The sequence below is a fragment of the Macaca nemestrina genome, chromosome 1 (assembly GCF_043159975.1).
Source record: "Macaca nemestrina isolate mMacNem1 chromosome 1, mMacNem.hap1, whole genome shotgun sequence".
Lineage (NCBI taxonomy): Eukaryota > Metazoa > Chordata > Mammalia > Primates > Cercopithecidae > Macaca > Macaca nemestrina.
The window spans coordinates 223602615-223625183 of NC_092125.1; the positions used below are offsets into that span (position 1 = coordinate 223602615).

Genomic DNA, 22569 nt, shown 5'->3' on the forward strand with positions numbered 1-22569 from the left:
TAAAACATGAGGAATAATCATTTTGCTTTTTGAGCCTGATGTTAAAAATTTCCTTTTAATGTTAGGAAAATATTTTTTAAATTAGACAATTCATATCAATTCATAAACTGAAATAAGATGTTATTCTGAACTCTTAATTATGTAGCCTTTAACTATTTTATTTTAAATCAAAGACAGAGCTTCCCAGCACCATAATGAACGTCAGAAGGAAAGCCCAGTGCCTGCACTTAGCATGGTTCAGTCAAACCACAAAACAATCTTTATCAAAGATGTTCACTTTGGGTTCCAAATTACTTAAGACATGTCAGTATTGGGCATTATTGGAATTTAAATAAAAAACACTTTTCAAATGACTTGGGAAGGAGGAAAGGAAAGATCGCTGCTGCTTAATACATTTTATTCAGGTCTGTCATTACACTTGCGTGAGTAATCACGGGTGAGGTTTTATTTGCAGGAGGAGAAGGTCTTCCAGAAGAAGTTCTTGCAGGGCGTTCTGTCCCGGCGTGCGGATTGCTGGGGGGGTGCGCCTTCCTGCCGCCTGGCCACCTCCCTGGCTTCCTCTCCTATGAGGGGCCCGGCACTGGCCTGGGAGGTCCACTCAAACCACCAAGCAAGGAAAGTCAGGAGGCTGCTTTTCCTTATTCCTGCCGCTTCCTGCATATGCTTTTAAAGAGAAGCAGATGGCAAAGGAAAGAAAACTCAGCAATCTGGCTCAGGCAGCAGGCATTCGAAGATATGCAATTTCCTCACAAAAAAAAAAAAAAAAAAGATCTACTAGAAGACTACCCTGGAGAAAAGAGAAAGAAAATATTAAAAATAAATAAATAAAAAGAAAAAAATGAAAAGATGCTCCATAGCAATAAGCCTCATTTCCACTTAAAGGATGAGGATGAGAAAGTGAAGCGAACGCCTTAAATAAATTGCTCTAATTAAAGAAAAGGAAAAGTTGGTCATTTTAAGTCAAGGAAAAAAACCTGGTGGTTTTGCTCCACACTCTTTGCTAAGGTCCTTAATTAGGAGACGTCAGGAAATCTGCCATTTTCCCCCCAGTGACTGGCAGCTGAGAAGCCCCAAGGTGGATCAGGCTAATTTATTCATTCTCCCACCTTTGGCCACACTCCTGGATGTCCACAAGTTGCTTTCTGAGACGATGGGACTGAAACGTTGAATTCTGGTTTTTCAAATTCCTTAGAAAGCTTCTGGGAGTAATCTGCTGATAAATGGCCTGCCTGAAACTCATCTGATAATTTTAGAGAAAAATCCATTTTTAATGCTCAACTTTATATACTCTTTCTTGGAACTTTCTCAAAATGGAAAAAAGAACAATCAATCACCTCATGAAGTAACAAATTCTCACAACGGAAAATGTAATGATGCCAGTTACTCTGAGCCAGTGGGAGCCTGTGCTGTGTGTAACTGAAGGCTCTGGAAGGGCTGTCGCAGCTCCACGCCTGCCCTGCAGTGGACCGGTACACTCGCTTCCCCTTTCCCAGACACCCGACGGAGGGAGCCCTGGCATGAAGGGTCCTCCTTGAGCTGCACAGGTTTCCAGCAGGCTTCATGGGTTGGGACATGTAACTGAGGATCAGTGATCTGAATGTAACATCCCAGTACCTCAAGCTAGCCAAGAGCACTACAAAGCTCAGCCCTGTGTCCTGTCCAAGCTGTGAACTGCAACATACGTGCACACACACACTCACCATGCAGGCCAAAAAGCCAACAAGAGACAGAGAGTGGGCTAGCGTATGGCCACGTCAGGACTGTACTCACCTCGCTGTCTGGGCCAGTGGGGCTGCCCTCCAGGGGCAGGGCGGCGGTGGCCGTGGCCCCAGAGAGCAGCAGCAGCAGGAGGCCAGGGGGCAACGGCATCTTGTGGGCTGACGGGAGCTTCTCTCACACCCTGCTGCTGCTCTTCCTTCCTGGCAGCCCTGAAATCAATGTTTTGGGAACGTGGGTCTCTTCTTTGGAGCTTGGTGGGTATTTTAAGCCCAATCTCCAGCTGTTTTTTGTGTCTGTACATGTCTAACGCCTGGATCCTCTTCCCTCACGCAGTGACGCAGAAGCTGGAGCAATCAGTGCCCACAAAAGCGCTTTAGGATTGGATCTAACTCCTTAATTAAAGCTTCAGGTCTTTTCCTGTGTTTAGAGCGAATTTGCTCTTATTTTGGAACGCATGTGCGCTCGCTGCTGGAGAAGTTCTGCTTCCTCGTAATTATGCCTATAGTAGGCAGGAAGCCGTGAGAACAAAAACAAGTGATTTAACATAATATAAAATTAGCCTTGGATAAGGAGCTTGAATGTGAAATTGTGCCCATGTGAAAGTATGACTGAAACTCATCCAGTAATTTCAAAGACATTCTTCTACTACGGGCAGAGAAACAAGGAGGCAGTGGGAGCTCAGAGATGCTACGATAGTATCCGCTGGTTTCACCAAATTGTTGGCAAGGAGGCCCCAAGAATCGCTCCCAGTACTGCCTCTCAGCCCAGCAGGCCAGACCCACCGTCCTCTAGGCCAGGCCTTCTCAAACTGAAGTGCAGACGATCGCTTTGCAGGCAGGTCCTGATGTGCTGGGGCAGGGAGGAGTTGAGAGCTGTATTTCCAACAAGCACCCAGGTACTGCTGGCCCCAGGGCAGCCGCGCTCTGGCCCACTCGGCCTGGGGTGCAATGGCACACCCAGCTCACTGCATCCTCTGCCTCCTGGGTTCAAGCGATTCTCCTGCCTCAGCCTCCCAGTAGCTGGGATTTCAGGCACCCACCACCATGCCTGGCTAATTTTTGTATTTTTAGTAGGGACAGGTTTTCACCATGTTGGCCAGGCTGGTCTCGAACTCCTGATCATCCAGTGTTTTCTTTTTTTTGAGATGGAGTCTCGCTCTTATTGCCCAGGCTGGAGTGCAATGGAGTGCAATCTCGGCTCACCGCAACCTCTGCCTCTCGGGTTCAAGTGATTCTCCTGCCTCAGCCTCCTGAGTAACTGGGATTACAGGCATGTGCCACCATGCCTAGCTAATTTTGTATTTTTAGTAGAGACAGAGTTTCACCACGTTAGCCAGGCTGGTCTCGATCTCCTGACCTCGTGATCCGCCCACCTCGGCCTCCCAAAGTGCTGGGATTACAGGCGTGAGCCACCGCGCCCGGCCCAGTCCAGTGTTTTCTAAACTGCTCCTGACCACCGCTTGTGGGTCACAGGCCAGTACTTTCCTTTAGAATGAAATTGAAATTAGTGTGCATCACCCGTAGTGAGGATAAATAATGATTCACATTGTGTGTGTCGGGTGTGAGACGTATTGTTACTGCAGGGCACAGTCACAGTTTGGGAAGCAATGCCCGGCCCTGCCCTCAGCCAACTCCCAGGGCTCTCTGTCCTCCCAAGGCTGGCGCCACTGCTGAGAGTGCAGACCATGGAGTCCCTCCCTGTGCTACCTGCTGGCTCTCCCTCACAGGCCCTCATCGCTGAATCACACAGACAAATGCACAGACCCCTGCACCCAACTGGACACCGAGTAAAATCTGGAACATCCACCCAAACCTACAATAGATGACCAACATCCAAAGCAAGGCTGTAAATTGAAGTAACACAACCCAAAACTGATGGCACTTTCTAGAAGTGAACATACTTGTTTTCAGTTTTCCAGAGTCCTGGTTTACACCTTCACGGGGGAAATCTCAATCTTGAATTTGTCACAGTCTTTTTGCTTATGTTAAAATCCTAGGTAAGATCAGCATGGCCTGCTGGCCAGAGACTTATATGTCGTATGTTGCTTCATCTGTTATTTCTGTACCAAAATTCCTATAAATGACACTAAAAATCGAGTTATACTTGCAGATGAGACATTCACAGCAGTTCAGCCAGCTTCTTTTTGTTTTTGAGACAGAGTCGCGCTCTGTCACCCAGGCTGGAGTGCAGTGGCACAACTTCAGCTCACTGCAACCTCCACCTCCCAGGTTCAAGGGATTCTCCTGTCTCAGCCTCCTGAGTAGCTGGGATTACAGGCACAAGCCACCACACCCAGCTAATTTTTGTATTTTTAGTATTTTTAATAGAGATTTCACCATGTTGGCCATGCTGGTCTCAAACTTCTGAACTCAAGTGATCCACCCATCTCAGCCTCCCAAAGTGCTGGGATTACAGGCATGAGGCCACCACACCCGACCTCACCAACTTCCTATATCGTTAGTCTAGTGTGCCAATTTTATTCCATGAGCTCATTAAACATTCTGAGCACCCAGCATGGAACTTGCAATACCACAAGGGACCCATGCCACCCACACCCCGACAGAGGTGTTGCAGCCTAAAAGAAATAGGATACATGGACACAAATGAAAGACAAGGACATTTTTCAGTGCGATAAGAAGTGTGCAAAGAAGGGGAATGTGCTGCAAATTGGGGAAGACGTCATGAGAACTGATGACTGTTTCAAGAAGGTGGCAAACTTTGGGAGGTGGAGATGAGAGGATCACTTAAGCCCAGGAGTTCAAGACCAGACTGGGCAACATAGCAAGACCCCATCTCCACCAAAAAACAAAATTTAGCAAGGCATGGCAATGCACACCTGTAGTCCTGACTACTTGGGAGGCTGAGGCGGGAGGATTGCTTGAGCCCAGGAGTTCAAGACCAGCCTGGGCAACATGGCAAAACCCCATCTCTACAGAAATTAGCTGGACGTGGAGACGCACACCCGTGGTCCCAGCTACTTGGGGGGCTGAGGTAGGAGGATCATCTGAGCATAGGAGGTCAAGGCTGCAGTGAGCCAAGATTGCACCACTGCACTACGGCATGGGTGATAGAATGAGACTTTATGACAAAAAAGAAAAAAGAAAAACTTAGCCAGGTGTGGCAACACACACCTGCAGTCTCAGGCACTTGGGAGGCTGAGGCAGGAGGATTGACTGAGCCCAGGAAGTCGTGGCTGCAGTGAGCTGTGATCAGCCTGGGTGACATAGCAAGAGCCCATCTCAAAAAAAAAAAAAAAAAAAAGGCCGGGTGCAGTGACTCATGCCTACAATCCCAGTTCTTTGGGAGGCTGAGGCAGGAGGATCACTTGAGCCCAGGAGTTCAAGACTAGCCTGGGCAACGTGCAAAACCCCACCTCTACCAAAAAAAAAAATGCAAAAACTAGCTAGACATGGTGGCACACACCTGTGGCCCCAGCTACTTGGGAGGCTGAGGTAGGAGGATCACCTGAGCATGGGACATGGAGGCTGCAGTGAGTCAAGACTGAGCCCCTGTACTCCAGCATGGGTGACAGAGTGAGACCTTGTCTCAAAAAGAAAAGAAACTTAGCCCGGTGTGGTAACACACACCTGCAGTCTTGGGTACTTGGGAGGCTGAGGCAGGAGGATTGCCTGAGCCCAGGAATTCATAGCTGCAGTGAGCTGTGATCTCGCCACTGTACAGAGCAAGAGCCCATCTCAGAAAAGAAAAGGCCAGGTGCAGAGACTCAAGCCTATAATCTCAGCACTTTGGGAGGCTGAGGCAGGAGGATCACTTGAGTCCAGCCCAGGAGTTTGAGACCAGCCTGGGCAACATTCTGAGACCCTATCTCTACAAAAAAAAAAAACTAAAAAATTAGCCGGGCATGGTAGCACATGGTAGCACACAGTAGTCCCAGCTACTCAGGAGGCTGAGGCAGGAGGATCGCTTAAGCCTGGGAGGTTGAGGCTGCAGTGAGTCATGATCGTGCCACTGCATTCCAGTCTGGGTGACAGAAACCCTGTCTCAATGAAAAAAAAAAAAAAAAAAAGCACAAAGTCTCTGAAAGTTATACAGCTACTAAAGTTGCAAACCTAAGACACCAACCCAGATCTTTCAACCTTTGGAAAGTCTATAGTATCTATTCCCTAAACTCTTCTTGATGAGTTTTTAATTTATTTTATTTTGAGACTGAGTCTCACTCTCGCCCAGGCTGGAGTACTGTGGCACAATCTCGGCTCACTGCAGCCTCCACCTCCTGGGTTCAAGCGATTCTCCTGTCTCAGCCTCCCGAATTTATTTTTTAGAGTTGGGGTCTTGTTCTGTCACCCCAGTGCACCAGGCTGCAGTGCAGTAGCACAGTCACTTCACTAATGCCTTCAACTCCCGGGGTCAAGCAACCGTCTGCCTCAGCCTCTTGAGTAGCTGGCTGGGTCTACAGGCAGGCATCACCATGCCTAACTAACTTATTTTTTATTTTTTTTTAGAGATGGGGTCTCACTGTGCTGCCCGGGCTGGTCTCAAACTCCCAGACTTAAGTGAATCTCCTGCCTCAGCCTTCCAAGTTGCTGGGACTACAGACACAAGCCACTGCACCTGGCCAATAAGGAGTTCAAAGAGTGCTTATCCGAAAATGAAACTGCTAACATACAGGTCTTTGGCTGACCGTACTAGGAAGGCAGGCTTTATGATTCACTTTTCATTCACTGATATGACACACAGATATTATAATTAACATGAGAACAAGTGCTGAGCCATTTGCAGACCCGAAACCACAAAGTATGAACTTGGCGCCCTACTACGGCCATAGCTTAGCACCTCCCTTGGAGAGTCAGGGTAGCTTTGGGGCATCTTTTGCTGATCCTATTTGGGCACAGATGGTATAAATTCTACTCCAAATGAATGCCCTTTTCTCTCACCCATTCTAGAGTGAGCGGCCCCAAATGTGAACACTGTCTCCTGACTGTGGCCGGGTGACCCTGGGCAGCTGATGAACCTCATCAAACTTCCATTTGCTCATCGGGAGAAGGTGAAGAATCAGATCTACGCCGATCAAGTTGTGGAGACCAGCAAGGTAATACATGGACTACACAGTGGGTGCCTGGCACACAGAAAGGGCTCCACAAACCCCTGCCCCTTCTCTTCACCACATTGCCAAAGGGTAAAGGGAAAGGCGTGCCTGGACCTCTAAGAAACCCAAAGGCATGAGAAAAAACAAAACACACACAACACACACACAAATTAGCTGGGTATGGTGGCGCACGCCTGTAGTCCCAGCTACTTGGGAAACTGGGAGGTGGAGGTTGCAGTGAGCTGAGATCACACCATTGCACTCTAGCCTGGCAACAGAGCAAGACTGTGTCTCACACACACAAAAATAATATATAAAAAAAATTAAAAGGCTGGGCACAGTGGCTCACATCTGCAATTCCAGCACTTTGGGAGGCCAAGGTGGGTGGATCACAAGGTCAGGAGTTGAAGACCAGCCTGGCCAAGATGGTGAAACCCCATCTCTACTAAAACTACAAACATTAGCCAGGCATGGTGGCATGCACCCATAATTCCAGCTACTCAGGAGGCTGAGGCAGAGAACTGCTTGAACCCGGGAGGCAGAGGTTGCAGTGAGGTGAGATCGTGCTACTGCACTCCAGCCTGGGTAACGGAGCAAGACTCCTTCTCCAGCCGGGCGCGGAGGCTCACGCCTGTAATCCCAACACTTTGGGAGGCCGAGGCGGGCGGATCACAAGGTCAGGAGATCGAGACCACGGTGAAACCCCGTCTCTACTAAAAATACAAAAAATTAGCCGGGCGCAGTGGCGGGCGCCTGTAGTCCTAGCTACTCAGGAGGCTGAGGCAGGAGAATGGCGTGAACCTGGGAGGCGGAGCTTGCAGTGAACCGAGATCGCGCCACTGCACTCCAGCCTGGGCGACACAGCGAGACTCCATCTCAAAAAAGAAAAAAAAAAAAAAGACTCCTTCTCCAAAAACAAAAAAGTAAAAAGGGCCATTCCCAAACATATGCCCTTTTACCTGGTGACCAAAGGCGGCCTATGTTTAAAAACAACATTAGTAACCAGAAAAGCTAAATAAATATAACTTTATTCATCTTTCAGAGATTGTCATTTAGCCTACAAAATTACATCAAAAGATGAACTGATTTTTGCTTGAAAAAGTCAACCATGTTTAACTGCGCACACAATTTTAATTACAATAGATGTAATTTCTAATACATACCATTCAAGCACACACCATTTTTATGTTCTGGAATGAGATCTGGGAGTATTTTGCTTAAGACTTTCCCATTCTCTAAAACTAGCTTTTGCAGTTAACAATGTGGAGAATTCAGCACAAAAAGCCCCCTAGCCTAGTCTTTTTATTTATGTATTTTTAGTCTCTAACCCTTCGAAGTCTCCTTGGCGGCCATGCGCATTTCTAGGCGGCTCTACCTGTAGAAGGCTGCATTGCATTTTCCAGGCGGCGAGGGGCTTTAATTCTCACTTTCCACCACTCCAGCCTCTGCTGGCTCCCTTGAATTTTTGCCTCCATCCTCTGACTTCTTTTTCTTCTGTGCTTTTCGTTCTAGGTTAATCTGAGCAATCTCTTCACTTTTGTCTGTGATGTATTTTAGCTATAAAAAAAAAAATCTGTATTTATATCTGGCTGTAACCATTTTATAAACCTAAACAAATAAACAAAGAAAACTAAACCTTCCACAACCACCTCTGACTCAAAGAATTTGGGTAGAAAAGCCAAAGCCTGGGTTACATTTCTTAGAATTAAATGCAGCTTCAATTTTTTTCTTCTTCTTTTTTTTTTTTTTTTCGAGACAGAGTCTTGCTCTGTCATCCAGGTTGGAGTGCGGTGGCGCGATCTTGGCTCACTGCAGGCTCCACCTCCCGGGTTCACACCACTCTCCTGCCTCAGTCTCCTGAGTAGCTGGGACTACAGGCGCCTGCCACCACGCCTGGCTAATTTTTTTTGTGTATTTTTAGTAGAGACAGAGTTTCACCGTGTTAGCCAGGATGGTCTCGATCTCCTGACCTTGTGATCCGCCCGCCTCGGCCTCCCAAAGTGTTGGGATTACAAGCGTGAGCCACCACGACCCGGCCTTTTCTTCTTTTTTAAAAAATTTTTGTAGATATGAGGATCTCACTATGTGGCCAGGCTGGTCTCAAACTCCTACGCTCAAGCAATCCTCCTGCCTTGGCCTCCCAAAGTTCTGGGATTATTGGCATGAGCCACTGCACCTAGCCAGTAAGTTGTGTTAGTAAGAGTTGTGGCGGCCGGGCGCGGTGGCTCACGCCTGTAATCCCAGCACTTTGGGAGGCCGAGGCGGTTGGATCACAAGGTCAGGAGATCGAGACCACGGTGAAACCCCGTCTCTACTAAAAATACAAAAAATTAGCTGGGCACAGTGGCAGGCGCCTGTAGTCCCAGCTACTCAGGAGGCTAAGGCAGGAGAATGGCGTGAACCTGGGAGGCGGAGCTTGCAGTCAGCCGAGATCACGCCAGTGCACTCTAGCCTGGGGGACAGAGCGAGACTCCATCTCAAAAAAAAAAAAAAAAAAAAGAGTTGTGGCTGGGTGCAGTGGCTCATGCCTGTAATCCCAGCACTTTGGGAGGCCAGGGCAGGCAGATCATTTGAGCCCAGGAGTTTGAGACCAGCCCAGGCAATATGGTGAAATCCCATCTCTACAAAAAATACAAAAATTAGTCGGTGTGGTGGCATGCACCTGTAGTCCCAGCTGCTTGAGAAGCTAAGGTGGAAGGATCACTGGAGCCCAGGAGACAGGGACTGCAATGAGCAATGATTGCGCCACTGCACTCGGCCTGGGTGACAAAGTGAGACCCTGTCAAAAAAAAAAAAAATGTGGCACACACCTGGAATCCCGGCATTTTGGGAAACCAAGGCGGGAAGACTGCTTGAGCCCAGGAGTTCAAGACCAGCCTGGCAACACAGAGATCGCATGTCTACAATTACAAATAAAAAATAAAAAGTGCCAGGCGTGGTGGTTCACGCCTGTAATCCCAGCACTTTGGGAGGCTGAGGTGGGTGGATCACGAGGTCAGGAGTTCAAGACCAGCCTGGACAATATGGTGAAACTCCATCTCTACTAAAAATACAAAAATTAGCCGGGCGTGGTGGTGGGAGCCTGTAATCCCAGCTACTCGAGGGGCTGAGGCAGGGAACTGCTTGAACCCGGGAGGTGAAGGTTGCAGTGAGCTGAGATCATACCACCGCACTCCAGCCTGGATAACAGAGTGAGACTCCATCAAAAAAAAAAAAGAAAAAAAAGTTGTGAGCATTAGATAATATATGTAAAATAGTATCTGGAAAAGCCCCTATAAACTGCTATACAAATTCATTCATTCAACAACTATTTATTGAGCTGCTCCTGTGTGCCAGGACTGTTCTAGGCAACACAGATGGAGAGAGAACAAAGAGACAAAAGCCCCTGCTCTTGTGGGGCCCACATTCTACGACAGCCACAGTGCTTCAATGTCTAGCATTAGACTCAGTCAGGAAATCTCCCCGGCGTGCTGGCTCTGCCACTGGCCAAAGCCACTAGCCTGGGATGACCAGAGCATCGCTGAGTCTTCACCTGAACAACGGAGGCTTGGTCAAAATGATTTCTAGACTTAAAAAGATGGAAAACGTGCTTTTTCCTGCATATCTAGCCACACAGAAACTCCTTCTATACCTGGCCCATTTGGAGAACTGTGAACACCGTAAAACTATCCCTACAGATTAGCCTGTGACCAGTGTCTGACATCATGTTGTAAATGAAACATGGGACCAAAGTTTTGAGGTATTACAAAAAAAGGCAAATTATAAAAACCAGAGAGTGCTGATTAGAAAATTTCAAATTGGCTTAGCAAGATCCATCATAATGAAAGCAAGACTGTAAATTACAGGTAAGTCTGAATGGTTCAGCCACCTCTAGTTTCTAATGCAAGGTGCCCTGGGGAATAACTTCACGGCTTCAAGTGATTGATTGGGAATAATGTATTCCAATGGGAAAGGGAAGTGAGGAAAGAAATTCATCTCTCACCAGTGAATTACTCCTCCTGGCTAAGAGCTTCACATCTTCAGTGTTAATTGTGGTTCTTTTCGCATGTCTGCAGAAAGGGCAGAAGCAAGTCACCAAAATGTTTGGTATTATTTAAAGTTTTGATGAAACACAGAAGTTCAGGGTCAGACTTCAAAAGAGCAGGGATCTCTAAGTAGCCCATCCTTTTAGATAAAGGGCATTAAGCAAAAGTGACACAAAAATTTGTGAAGTTCCCAAGACCCCAATTAAGTAAAGAGATGGAGAAAGCAAAGGCCATCTCTCCACCTCTGCTTAGGGCCAAGGGTACCTGAAGAGTACAAACACAGACAGGAGGCTCGGGGCTTAGAGTCCTTCCAAACCTGGCTTCCTTGGTCACAGCTAAGGCCACAGAAAAATCAAGAAGGTCAGTGTACAACTCTAGTGCAGAGAAAATGAGCCTCATGATACAGAGGGTACCTGCTTAAATAGACACTAAATAGAAGAACAAAGAGAACCTCCACAAAGGATGGCTTTACTTAGGTCAAGATTCTGACGTTCTCCAAGGGCTAACTTACAGGAAAAAGCATATGCAGACGCCTCCTAACGCCCCGTTCCCAACAGGCAGTTAATGCATTCCCTCCCTCCACAATAACACAGGCAGAACAAAGAACATCCTCTTTTTTTTTTTTTTTTTTTTTTTTTTTGAGACAGAGTCTCATTCTCTCACCCAGACTGGAGTGCAGTGGCACAATCTTGGCTCACTGCAACCTCCACCTCCCGGGTTCAAGCAATTCTCTGCCTCAGCCTTCTGTGTAGCTGGGATTACAGGCGCCCCCACCATGCCCCACTAATTTTTTTGTATTTTTAGTAGAGACGGGGTTTCACCATCTTGGCCAGGCTGGTCTCGAACTCCTGACCTCATGATCCAGCTGCCTCGGCCTCCCAAAGTGCTAGGATTACAGGCGTGAGTCACCGTGCCCAGCCACAAAGAACATCCTTTAAACTGGAGTCTGCTTCTTGCTCACAAGTTGGACTCAAATTCTCATTCTAGTCCTATCATCTTTGCTAGGAAAGGTAATTTGAGATAATAAGCTCTATTCAATAATATATTACTCTGATTACACCCTTTCTTTCCATTTCTAACTTTCCCACAAAATACACAGGTACTTTGTAAGCAGGAATAAATAAGAATCTTTGCATCCTTAATAACTAGCAAAGCAGCCAGCACACATGGTGAGTCCTCACTGAACAACTGCTGAGTTAAAAGATAAATTCACACAGAAATTATTCTCCATAATTTGGCCAAATTAATCCTTAACATTCTGCTAAATATACAAATATCACGTCATCTCATCGTGATTGATAGTATCTGCTTGTCATGAGATAATAATACCCACTTCAAGAGATAATTTTCTAATTAGCAACCTGCAAGGACCACACAGGAGAGAAAAAAGACAGAGGTGACATAAGAGCAGCCACAAAGAATGAGGCCAGAACACTGATGTTCTGTCTGGGTGGAAAATATTAAGTGTGCGTGGACAAGGTGGCCCAGTCTCAACCTCACAACCAGGCTGCTCTGTCTGGATTTACATTCTTCTTAAAGTACAGTAAAAGGAATAAGCACAATGAACCATTTACAGAGCGAACTTATCTGTTGACAAGAAAGTTTTAGGAAACAATGATCTCAGTCCTCTCTGCCACTTCAGCTTTGCCTCCGGTATCTCTGCACTAAGGCCCTTGATGGAAGGGGCAGGGCATCCTCTGCCAGCCACTGCATATCGTAGACTCTCCTAAGTCAAACCTCCAACTCCAGAAAATTACTCCAGAAAATTACTCTAGCTAGGGAAAATAAAAAGCAATTTTTCATATAATATGCTTTGTAACACAGGCCTTAAAGACGATTCCCAAAAGTTCCCAGAATGTATTTCCTATAGAATATCTATCTTCTTCAAAATGTTTAACAATACTAGGAGACTACAGATTTCAAAGCTAAATAAATTCACAACTCAGGCCAGGTGTGGTGGCTCATGTCTATAATCCCATAGCTTTGGGAAGCCGAGGTGGGTGGATCATTTGAGGTCAGGAGTTTGAGGCCAGCCTGGCCGACACAGTGAAACCCCGTCTCTACTACAAAGACAAATATTAGCCGGGTGTGGTGGCGGGCACCTGTAATCCAGCTACTTGGGAGGCTGAGGCAGGAGCATTGCTTGAACCCAGGAGACGGAAGCTGCAGTGAGCTGAGATCACACCACCGCACTCCAGCCTGGATGACAGAGTGCGACTCCATCTCAAAAAAAAAAAAAAAAAATTAACAACTCAGATTGGCAGTTGCTTTCCAAAGTCTGCCAGTGAATTGATTTAGAATTTAATTGTGTATTCTCTGGCCAGGCATGGTGGATCACACCTGTAATCCCAGCACTTTGGGAGGCTGAGGCAGGTGGATCACCTGCGGTCAGGAGCTCGAGACCAGCCTGGCCAACATGGTGAAACCCCCATCTCTATTAAAAACACAAAAATTAGCGGGAGTGGTGGCGTGTGCCTGTAGTCCCAGCTACTCGGGAGGCTGAGGCAGGAGAATCGCTTGAACCCACGAGGCAGAAGCTGCAGTGAGCCGAGATTGAGCTGCTGCTCTCCAGCATGGGCGACAGAGAGAGACTCTGTCTAAAAAAAAAAAAAATTGGCCAGGCACAGTGGCTCATGCCAGTAATCCCAGCACTTTGGGAGGCCGAGGTGGGTGGATCACCTGAGGTCAGGAGTTTGAGACCAACCTGGCCAACATGGTGAAACCCTGTCTTTACTAAAAACACAAAAATTAGCCGGGCGTAGTGCTGCGCACCTGTAATCCCAGCTACTTGGGAGGCTGAGGCAGGAGAATGCCTTGAACCCAGGAGGCAGAGGTTGCAGTGAGCTGAGATCGCGCCATGGCAATCCAGCCTGGGCGACACAGCGAGACTCCATCTCAAAAAAAAAAAAAAAAAAAAAAAAATCCAGCCCCTGTTCTCAAGTCTCCCTCTTGCTCCAATGCTCCAAAAAAGAAGAAAAAGAAAAAAAGAAAAAGAAAAAAGAATTTAAATGTGTATTCTCACAGAAACTTCTCATAACAAGTTCACCAAAAAGAAAAAAGATGCCAGGCACAGTGGCTCAGCTCATGCCTGTAATACCAACACTCTGGAAGCCCAAGGTGGCAGCATCACTGGAACCCAGGAGCTCTAGGTTGCAGTGAGCTATGATCCTGCCACTGCCCTCTGGCCTGGGTAACAGAGATCTTGTCTCAAGGAAAAAAAAAAAAAAAGAAAGAAAAGAAAAAACAAATTTGTCTTAATGAAACAATGTTACAAATACTCATTAGGTTCCCAGGCTAGCCTAGAGAGGCTATGTAACATATTGTGGACTTGAAACAGTCCATCTTTCTCAAACTGGGGTAACAATAGTCTTGGGAGTAGAGAAAGTGTGACAGGGACAACTCAAATCCACAAGATAACCAAAGTTGGCCTTCCAGGAGAATCAATTTTATTCAGTGATCAACTTTAAAACAATGCTTTTTTGTATGAAAGCAAACTGGAATTCACACAAAGGATGAGTCTTCAAAGAAAACCTGTAGTTGTGGGTTGTGCCAAGAAGAGGGGGTGCTTCCCTGCCTCTGGCTGCACCCCAGATTCCTGGAGCCTCATCACTGGACTCTGGACTCACTCAGTTCTCAGAGGCAGCCTTTCCACAAACTCTCTATTTTTTTAAAGAGACGGAGACTCGCTGTCACCCAGGCTGGAGTGCAGTGGCACAATCTCGGCTCACTGCAACCTCCACCTCCCTGGTTCAAGCAATTCTCCTGCCTCAACCTCCTGAGTAGCTGAGACTACAGGCGCACACTGCCATGTCTGGCTAATTTTTTTAAATTTTATTTTAGAAGATGGGGTTTCACCCTGTTGCCCAGGCTAGTCTCGAACTCCTGAGCTCAGGTGATCCACCCGCCTCAGCCTCCCAAAGTGCTAGGATTACAGGCGTGAGCCACCGCACTTGGCCTCCACGAACACTTTTATGTAAAAGTTGTCCTTCCTTATGGAGCTTATGGTCTACACACACACACACACACACACACACACACACGCACGTACTCCTTTCCCCGCCAGTACCCAGCAAAAGAAAATCAACCGTTTACCTGGCACAGTGGCTCACGCCTGTAATTCTAGCACTTTGGGAGACTGAGGTGGGCAGATCACTTGAGATCCGGAGTTCAAGACCAGCCTGACCAACATGGTAAAACCCCATCTCTACTAAAAATACAAAAATTAGCCAGGTGTGGTGGCACATGCCCGTAATCCCAGCTACTTGGGCGGCTGAGGCAGGAGAATCACTTGAACCCAGGAGGCAGAGGTTGCAGTGAGCCAAGATTGCACCACTGCACTCCAGCCTGGGCGACAGAGTGAGACTCTGTCTCAAAAAAATAAAATAAGGCCGGGCGCGGTGGCTCAGGCCTGTAATCCCAGCACTTTGGGAGGCCGAGATGGGCGGATCACGAGGTCAGGAGATCAAGACCATCCTGGCTAACACGGTGAAACCCCGTCTCTATAAAAAATACAAAAAACTAGCTGTGGGAGGTGGCGGGCGCCTGTAGTCCTAGCTACTCGGGAGGCTGAGGCAGGAGAATGGCGTGAACCCGGGAGGCGGAGCTTGCAGTGAGCTGAGATCCGGCCACTGCACTCCAGCCTGGGCGACAGAGCGAGACGCTGTCTCAAAAAAATAAAATAAAATAAAATAAAATAAAATCTACCTTTTATGTACTTTTTAAAAAACACAGAATATCTGAAAGCCTAATGTGTTACCATACTCTTTCTATTAATTTTTTTAATAGAATTTTTACAGAAGTATTTTCAGGCTGAGCATGGTGGCTCACACCTATAATCCCAGCCACTTTGGGAGCCCAAGGCAGGATTGCTTGAGTCCAGGAGTTCAAGACCAGCCTGGGCAATATACCAAGACCCTGAATCTCTAATATATATATTTATTATTTTTAAGTATTTTAAACATTCATTGTTTTTTTTTTCCCCACAGCTAACAAAGAAATAACAAGTAAAGGTGATAAATATCTTTCACCGGGGAGGAGGGCCACACATAAGGGACTCCCACCTGAATCAGCAATGACTAAGCCACATGAGCTACCGGTATCCCTTCATACTATCTTATCCCTTTTGGTCAAGCTGAAGATGCTAAGCGGTTTTCAGGGACGAATAGCCACAGGAATAGGACAGATTGAGAGCTTGCCCTCCGAGAACCCACTGCTTTAATTCATTCAAAACAGGCATCCAAGAAACAAAGAGCTAACAGGAGCAAGGTGAAAAGTAAAGGGTGTGGGAGAGGCTGGCACCGAATCCAAGTGGCGGCAAATTAGAAAGCTTTCGCCCTTTCAGGCCTTCGTCATTCAAACTGTTTCATAAAAGCAATTTGGTGCAATTGTTTTCAATTACCTGCGGTACTAATTGAAGAGCTGAACATAAATCATCTGTAAAAGCTGAGGCTTTAGCAGCTGAAAGCAAGTCACCCTCTTTCCAAGGAGTGCGTCTTACTCAGAACAAATGCGGCAAATGAAAAGCCCTGCCTGCCATTCTGTGTACACCTGCAAGCAATTACCACCGCGGACATGCGGCAGCTCCCTCCGCAGAGGGGCAGCCGCCCCCGGGCACCATGTTCTCAAACCCTGAGCAATCAAACCACCCGAAGACATGGCTTTTAACACAGGCACTGCCATTCAGGGTCCTGGAGACGGCATTCACACCTTTTTAACTTGGAACTGAATAACTTGGGTTCTTTAATAAAAAATACTCGGAAAACTTCAAAAAATGTTCAAATAAGTCTGAATCACCGTGATTGAGGCAGGCGTCATGTTCTTGCAGAACCATGATTAGAGACAAGCCTCCACAAAACACACGGCAAACTGAATAGCTAAAGCTCTCCTGAAATAACCCACCAGATGGAGAGGCCCCAAAGAGCTGCACAGACGCAGCGTCGGATAACCAAGTTCTCTACCCACCTTGCAAACATCTCAAGGTCTTTGGCAAAATTTTCTGAAAGAGAAAGACACACACTTTAGGCACCCTCCCATCTAATTTCAGAAGCAGGAAAAGTGAAGCCTTGATTTTTACAGCCAGTACAGTGACTAATACAACAAACTCTCTTAAAGGTGAAAGGAGGCGCTTCCAGGAGCCCCGCCATTCCCTAAGAGCCTTTGGCTTTTTTTATTCATGATGACCTCCTTGTCCTTCCCAGAGCCCTCCACCCTTCATGGCAAGTCTTCCATTAATTGTGACTATGCCTTTGGTTTCTAGAAACTATCCTTTAACTTCTGCTACAGTCAAGGCTTGTGAGGTCTTTCGTTTTCCCTCTGAAGTCAAGCAAATACCAACGCTAAAGCTCAGCTGTCAAAGAAACTATGGGTAATATAAAAATGTTATAAAGCACTGAAACAAAAAATGTGATGTCTAATGTTCCAGCCGTCAGGGCAGTTTAAAACAATAAAATAAAGGCGTTAATGCCCCAGTGTTAGTGTAATAGGAAAAAAATAGTTCTTCCCATAAAATATCCACAACTCGCAGCCAAAAAGAGCAGTGTTTCATGAAGAACACATGATGATGATAATATCTCGGTCTGCTGGTCAGACTCCCCACAGCTCCCACCCACGTACTGCTCCCAGGTGAAATCAACCTTTGGGGTTTACAGACATGGCTAGGGAGGCCGAAGCTTCATACCGCACTGTCGGAAAGTCAGCTCCGAAATGGCCGCAATGGTTTGTTTGCTGAACTGCATCTCTTTGTCCAATGCAACTTCCTCGCAAAGACAACCCACAGTATAGTGAACTGCTGCCTTTAGCCTCTGGGGAAAAAAATCGAAATATTTCATGGGTAAGGTTGCAAATAAGAGCTTTTCACGGCTTAAAAAATTAAGACCAAGGAGAGGGTCTGCTCAGCCCAATTCCTTCGGAGCTTTCCATAATGGCTGGGTGGCTTTTCAAGTGTACTAATCAGTGAATGAGGCCCACTGGAGTGTGACTTGTAGAAACATTACCTCCTTGTTAATGGTTATGATTTACGTCAGGTAGATAAGGAATTGGATGGCAAGTCAGTGGGGAGACAGATCAGACTCGTGCCTGCCAAGGCCCCGCGTGGTTTTACTCCCTTATTCCAAACTATCTGCGGAGTTTGGACATGTGCCTGAGCAAAGGCATATGCTAGGTGTTTGGGAGACAATGAAAAACCAGGCAGGGAACTTTGCCCTTACTGTGGTTAATCAAGTAAATACAGAAGGATCCCATCCCTCTGCTGCAAGCCCCTGGCAGCCCCAGGCCTGCATGTCACAGAGGACAAAAGTACAACACGGGAAAGGCTCAAGAGGGCACACCCAGCCCTCTCGATTCAGAGGATTGGGAGGCTACCTCCACGGGGCCTCACTGCTCCCTGGCAACCCTTGTCGTTCTGAAAAAGATCTCTCTGCCGCTTGCAGAAAATTACCGAGGGGAGGATGAGCCTCAAGCGCAAGACAACCTAAGCACGGTCTCGCCCACGTGTCGACAGAGTTCCGTTGAGCCCAGGTGTGGGTACTCTGCCTCAGGGCCAAAGAGCTGAGCTGCACATGATGACAGCTGAACCCACGAGGGCACAAAATCTACCAGCAAGTGTTCAACGCATAGGCAAGAGGAGGAGGAACTGCCAAAAACGCAAGTCCAGGACCTCAGGATAGAGGTCAGGCAGATAAGGAGGGCATCTACCTTTCTGAATTTCAGACCTCACAAGGCTAGGTAAGCTGAGGCCTCTGGTAGGAGAAGCCAAAGTGCCATCGACCTGGGAGGCATGAAGATCACAGGTGTGGTCACTGCACACTACAGCCTCCAACTCCCAGGCTCAAGTGAACCTTCTGCCTCAGTCTCCTGAGTAGCTGCCCAGCTCAACACCACCCTGCCCAGCTCAACATCATCTTTTTTACTTATGGGTGGGCGTCAGGGTACAGGACATGAATTCTTCTGAATGCTCCTGGCTCCAGGAATTTTTCTCAGACCCTCCTCCTCCGTTCCCCATGGCTGGGCTGGGGGCATCACTGCATTTAGAGTCTAAATCACTAAACTCCTCAAGGGTAGGACCCTGTCAATTTTGTTCACTGCTGCCTACCAAGTGCCAAGAACAGTTGGTTACATGAACAGGGGGAAATCTTCTACAGGTTAATCACAGCTGCGGGGCAAATTTCTCGGCCCATCTTTGCAGTTTCATTTCATCAGTAAGCATTTGTTCCTCTGTTGAGAGCCAGGCTCTGTTCTGGGGACTAAGAACAGGCCCGGCACAGTGGTTCACACCTGGAATCCCAGCACTTTGGGAGGCCGAGGCGGACAGATCACTTGAGGTCAGGAGTTCAAAACCAGCCTGGCCAACATGGTGAAACCTCGTCTCTACTAAACACACAAAATCAGCTGGGCGTGGTGGTGGGCGCCTGTAATCCCAGCTGCTCACGAGGCAGGAGAACCTCCTGAATCCGGGAAGCGGAGGTTGCAGTGAGCTGAGATGGAGCCACTACGCTCCAGCCTGGACAAGAGCGAAAACTCTGTTTCAAAAAAAAAAAAATAGGGCAGGCAGGACCAAAGAGACAAGATGACTAAATGGAACGCGCCATCCTTAACGGAATCCTGAAGGAAAAAAGACAGTTAAAAGAAACATCCTTAGGACAAGTGGGGGCACGTGACCATGGATTGCACGTTCAACAGCGTTTCATCAATATTAAACTTCCTGAGTGGGATAATTTATGGAGATGATGTAGGAGAATGCCTTGTTCTTTTTTCTTTTTTTTTGAGATGGAGTCTCGCTCTGTTACCCAGGCTGGAGTGCAAAGGTGCGATCTCGGCTCACCGAAACCTCCGCCTCCCGGGTTCAAGCAATTCCCCTGCCTCAACATCCCAAGCAGCTGCGATTACAGGCGCCCACCACCACACTCGTCTAATTTTTGTACTTTTAGTTGAGAGGCGGTTTCCATGTTGGCCAGTCTGGTCTAGAACTCCTGACCTCAAGTGATCTGCCCACCTCGGCCTCCCAAAGTTCTGGGTGTGGAGTGAGCCACCGCGCCCAACCAATGCCTTGTTTTTGGGAGATGTGTACTAAAGAATTAAAATCTAAAGGCGAACTGTCAAAATATCTGCAATTAATTCTCCAATCAGGGAGGAAAAAAAGCAAGAGAGCAAACAGAGCAAAATGCTAACTAGTGGTGAATCGAGGTGACGGGCATCTAGGCGTTCTGTACCATGTTCTTGCAACTTTTCTGAAGGTTTGAACTTCTCAAAATACAAGGGACAGGGTAGACAGCTGCTACAATGTAACTTTGTAGAGAGGAAACTCCCGCGTCTGGAGCTCATTCCCGCGTTTCTTCAATTCGTCTTTAAAGTCGCCACTCCGGGTCTTGCTTTTCGCCTCTTCACAGCACAGTAAGGTTCTCAGCCTCTGCCGCCCAGTATGCCCCGCGCTGATAAAAGGAAAGAATGGGATGCCTGCAGCTACCCTAACAGGTGGTTATTCTTACGACGATTTTGCAGGGAAGAAAATTGCATTTGGGCCGAGTCGGTACGATCACAAGTTGGCGCGGCGGAGATTCGAACCCACATCTAAGGACGAGCTCTGGTCCTGACTGGTCCGCACCGCGTCCCTGCATCTGTAACGAGGGGTCGACCCCTCCAGCAGCGTTCCAGAGCTCCTGCCCGAACCGCGCACCGCGCTACGGGCGTCACCTCGAGTGTCTCTAATGCCGACGTTCCACCCTCACAACAACCCCATCTGAGAAGGGGAAACCGAGGCTTCATCGCAAAGCCAGAAGGTGGCCTCTCCCCGCTGGACCCCGGAGCCCGCGCACTCCCCTAGAACCGCTTCCTACCCAGGCCGCGCAGGCCAGGGTCCAGCCGCGTTGCCGCGGAAACCGCTTCCCAGCACCACCCGCGGCAGTTGAGCCGACGCAGGCGCAGCAGCAGCCGCGGGGGACGCCGTGGGCGTGGGGGCCCCGATGAGAGGCCAATTTGGGCTTCGGTGTCCTTTTCTGTCCTGAAACTCGACGCCGTCCTGCCCCAGCCCAGCCCGACCACCGTTTTCCTGTACCTGTTGGTAAGAGAATCGCTGCTGCTCCTCGGTCTCCGCCTCCTCCTCCATTATTGCGTGCTGAACCTGGGCAAATGCAGGAAGGCCGAGAAGGGGCGGTGGTGCGCGGCCAGGTCGGATATTCCCGCCGCGGCGCGAACGACGGGCTGCGCGGGCGGACAAAGTACCCAGCTCCGCCCTGCCTCGCGCGCCCCCTGGCGGCGCTCCGTTGAGAGAACTCCGCCGTCGGCCTCCAGCCAGCCCCCTGCTCAGGTTTCTCAACGGAGGTGGCCGGGCGAGGCGGAGACATGACCACCCAGGTCACTGCTGCACCCCAGAGCCTAATTCAGCACCTGGCACAGCGCTGAGCACCACTCTCCGCGAAACACGTGTGCATAGGTGTGTGCATAGGTGTTCCAGTCTAGTGTAAAGGATGCATAGCCCACGATTTACAGATCATGTAACGCAGTACACATTATCAAGAGCTCCAAGCACCTGTACCTCAGGTGTATCTTGCAAAATCCACCATCAGCTTTATCATTCTATCACCAACAATGGCGTCACAAAGTCAGACTACAATGAATGAACGCCCCGTGACCTCATTCAGCGAGTGGAACAGGAACTGCCTTGTTGCCATCGACAGGAGTATAATTCTGACACGAAGGTTACTGCTTTTCCTTTATGTTAACAATAAAGTGAAACCATCAAACCCAATTTTGGTTTGTTTTCATTGTTTTTTGAGAGGCAGGGGTCTCGCTGTGCCGCCCAGGCTGGAGTGCAGTGGCACGACCAAGGCTCACTGTAACCTCCACCTCCTGGGCTCAGGTGATCCTCCCACTCCAGCCTCCCAAGTAGCTGGGACCACAAGCCCGTATCAGCGCACCTGGCTAATTTCTATTTTTTGTGGAGACCAGGTCTCACTATGTTGCCCAGGCTGGTATCAAACTCCTGGCTTCAAACAATCCCACCTCAGCCTCCCAAAGTGCTGGAATTACAGGTGTGAGCCACCATGCCCTGCCTGTATTTCTAGGTTTTTGTTTTGTTTCATTATTTTTTGTTTATTGCTTATATTTCTGTATTCTGCATTTGTCACGAGCAGGTGCTACTTTTAGAACGGAAGGAAATCTCATAAAGCCATTCCTGTCTTCCTTTCTCATAGACATCCCTCAAGTTCCCTAAGCTTGCCGAGGGCTGAACCCCAGATCAAAGCTGATTGGAGCAATCAGCCTTCTGAGGACTTTCCTTTGCCCCTGCTCTGTGGGTGGCATCTGGAAATGACAGGCATTTCTCGCCTCTGTCCGCTGCTCCCTGTGGGCATCCCAGTCTACCTGGACAGTCCTCCAGCCCAAGCAGAGGAGGCCTCTGATGAATTTCCCTAGTGGGCAGTGTGGGGCTGGGCAGGGCAGACCATCCAGGGTGAGCCCAAGCCTGCAGCAGGAGAGCAGGCCGGGCGCTGGTTGGTGAGCAGTCCCACTCTAGAGCACACCGTGGCTGCAGAGCCCAGCTCCCTCCCTCGAACCTGGTGACCCCAAGCAAGTCACAGGACCTGGCCAAACTTCATGTCGTCATTTATCAATTGGGGACAGTAGTTCCAACCTCACAAGGCAGGTGTGAGGTTTTGAACAATTGCCTCCCATAAGAGCTAAAGAAATAGTTAACAGTTCGTCCCAGGCAGTTCCTGTGCTTCGTACCTGTGTGTTCCCTCATTTTAAAGCAGTTGCTTCCCAGGATTAAAGAACATTATTCCAGTG

General features: G+C 48.1%; 2 protein-coding genes across 4 annotated transcripts; both read right to left on the reverse strand.

The window, feature by feature from the left end:
• Positions 1–380: 380 nt before the first annotated feature.
• LOC105473132 (cortistatin) lies at positions 381–20966 on the reverse strand. 2 transcript variants are annotated; one of them, XM_011726764.2, is made up of 3 exons: positions 20840–20966; positions 1771–1928; positions 381–663 (listed from the first exon to the last, which is right to left on the reverse strand). In XM_011726764.2, exons 2-3 carry the CDS (start codon positions 1867–1869, stop codon positions 445–447), a joined length of 318 nt encoding a protein of 105 aa, XP_011725066.1. In that variant the 5' UTR covers positions 1870–1928; positions 20840–20966; the 3' UTR covers positions 381–444. The 2 variants fall into 2 exon arrangements, with proteins under 2 accessions (XP_011725066.1, XP_011725068.1); XM_011726766.3 differs by lacking the exon at positions 20840–20966 and having other exon boundaries at positions 381–654; positions 1771–2021.
• LOC105473133 (centromere protein S) lies at positions 7779–20973 on the reverse strand. Of its 2 annotated transcripts, none has more exons than XM_071101008.1 (5): positions 20840–20973; positions 17468–17591; positions 16753–16786; positions 10749–10815; positions 7779–8323 (listed from the first exon to the last, which is right to left on the reverse strand). In XM_071101008.1, exons 1-5 carry the CDS (start codon positions 20888–20890, stop codon positions 8183–8185), a joined length of 417 nt encoding a protein of 138 aa, XP_070957109.1. In that variant the 5' UTR covers positions 20891–20973; the 3' UTR covers positions 7779–8182. The 2 variants fall into 2 exon arrangements, with proteins under 2 accessions (XP_070957109.1, XP_070957111.1); XM_071101010.1 differs by lacking the exon at positions 20840–20973 and adding an exon at positions 19998–20216.
• Positions 20974–22569: the final 1596 nt, after the last annotated feature.

Coding starts and splice junctions, on each gene's coding strand:
- LOC105473132 (XM_011726764.2), bottom strand. CDS start 1,869: ATGCCGTTGCCCCCTGGCCTCCTGCTGCTGCTGCTCTCTGGGGCCACG. Junction 664..1,770: donor CCACTGGCCCAGACAGCGAG/GTGAGTACAGTC, acceptor TCTCTTTAAAAG/CATATGCAGGAAGCGGCAGG.
- LOC105473133 (XM_071101008.1), bottom strand. CDS start 20,890: ATGGAGGAGGAGGCGGAGACCGAGGAGCAGCAGCGATTCTCTTACCAA. Junction 10,816..16,752: donor GACCTTGAGATGTTTGCAAG/GTGGGTAGAGAA, acceptor CCCTTTCTGCAG/ACATGCGAAAAGAACCACAA. Junction 8,324..10,748: donor CCAGGAGGAGTAATTCACTG/GTGAGAGATGAA, acceptor TTTTTTTTATAG/CTAAAATACATCACAGACAA.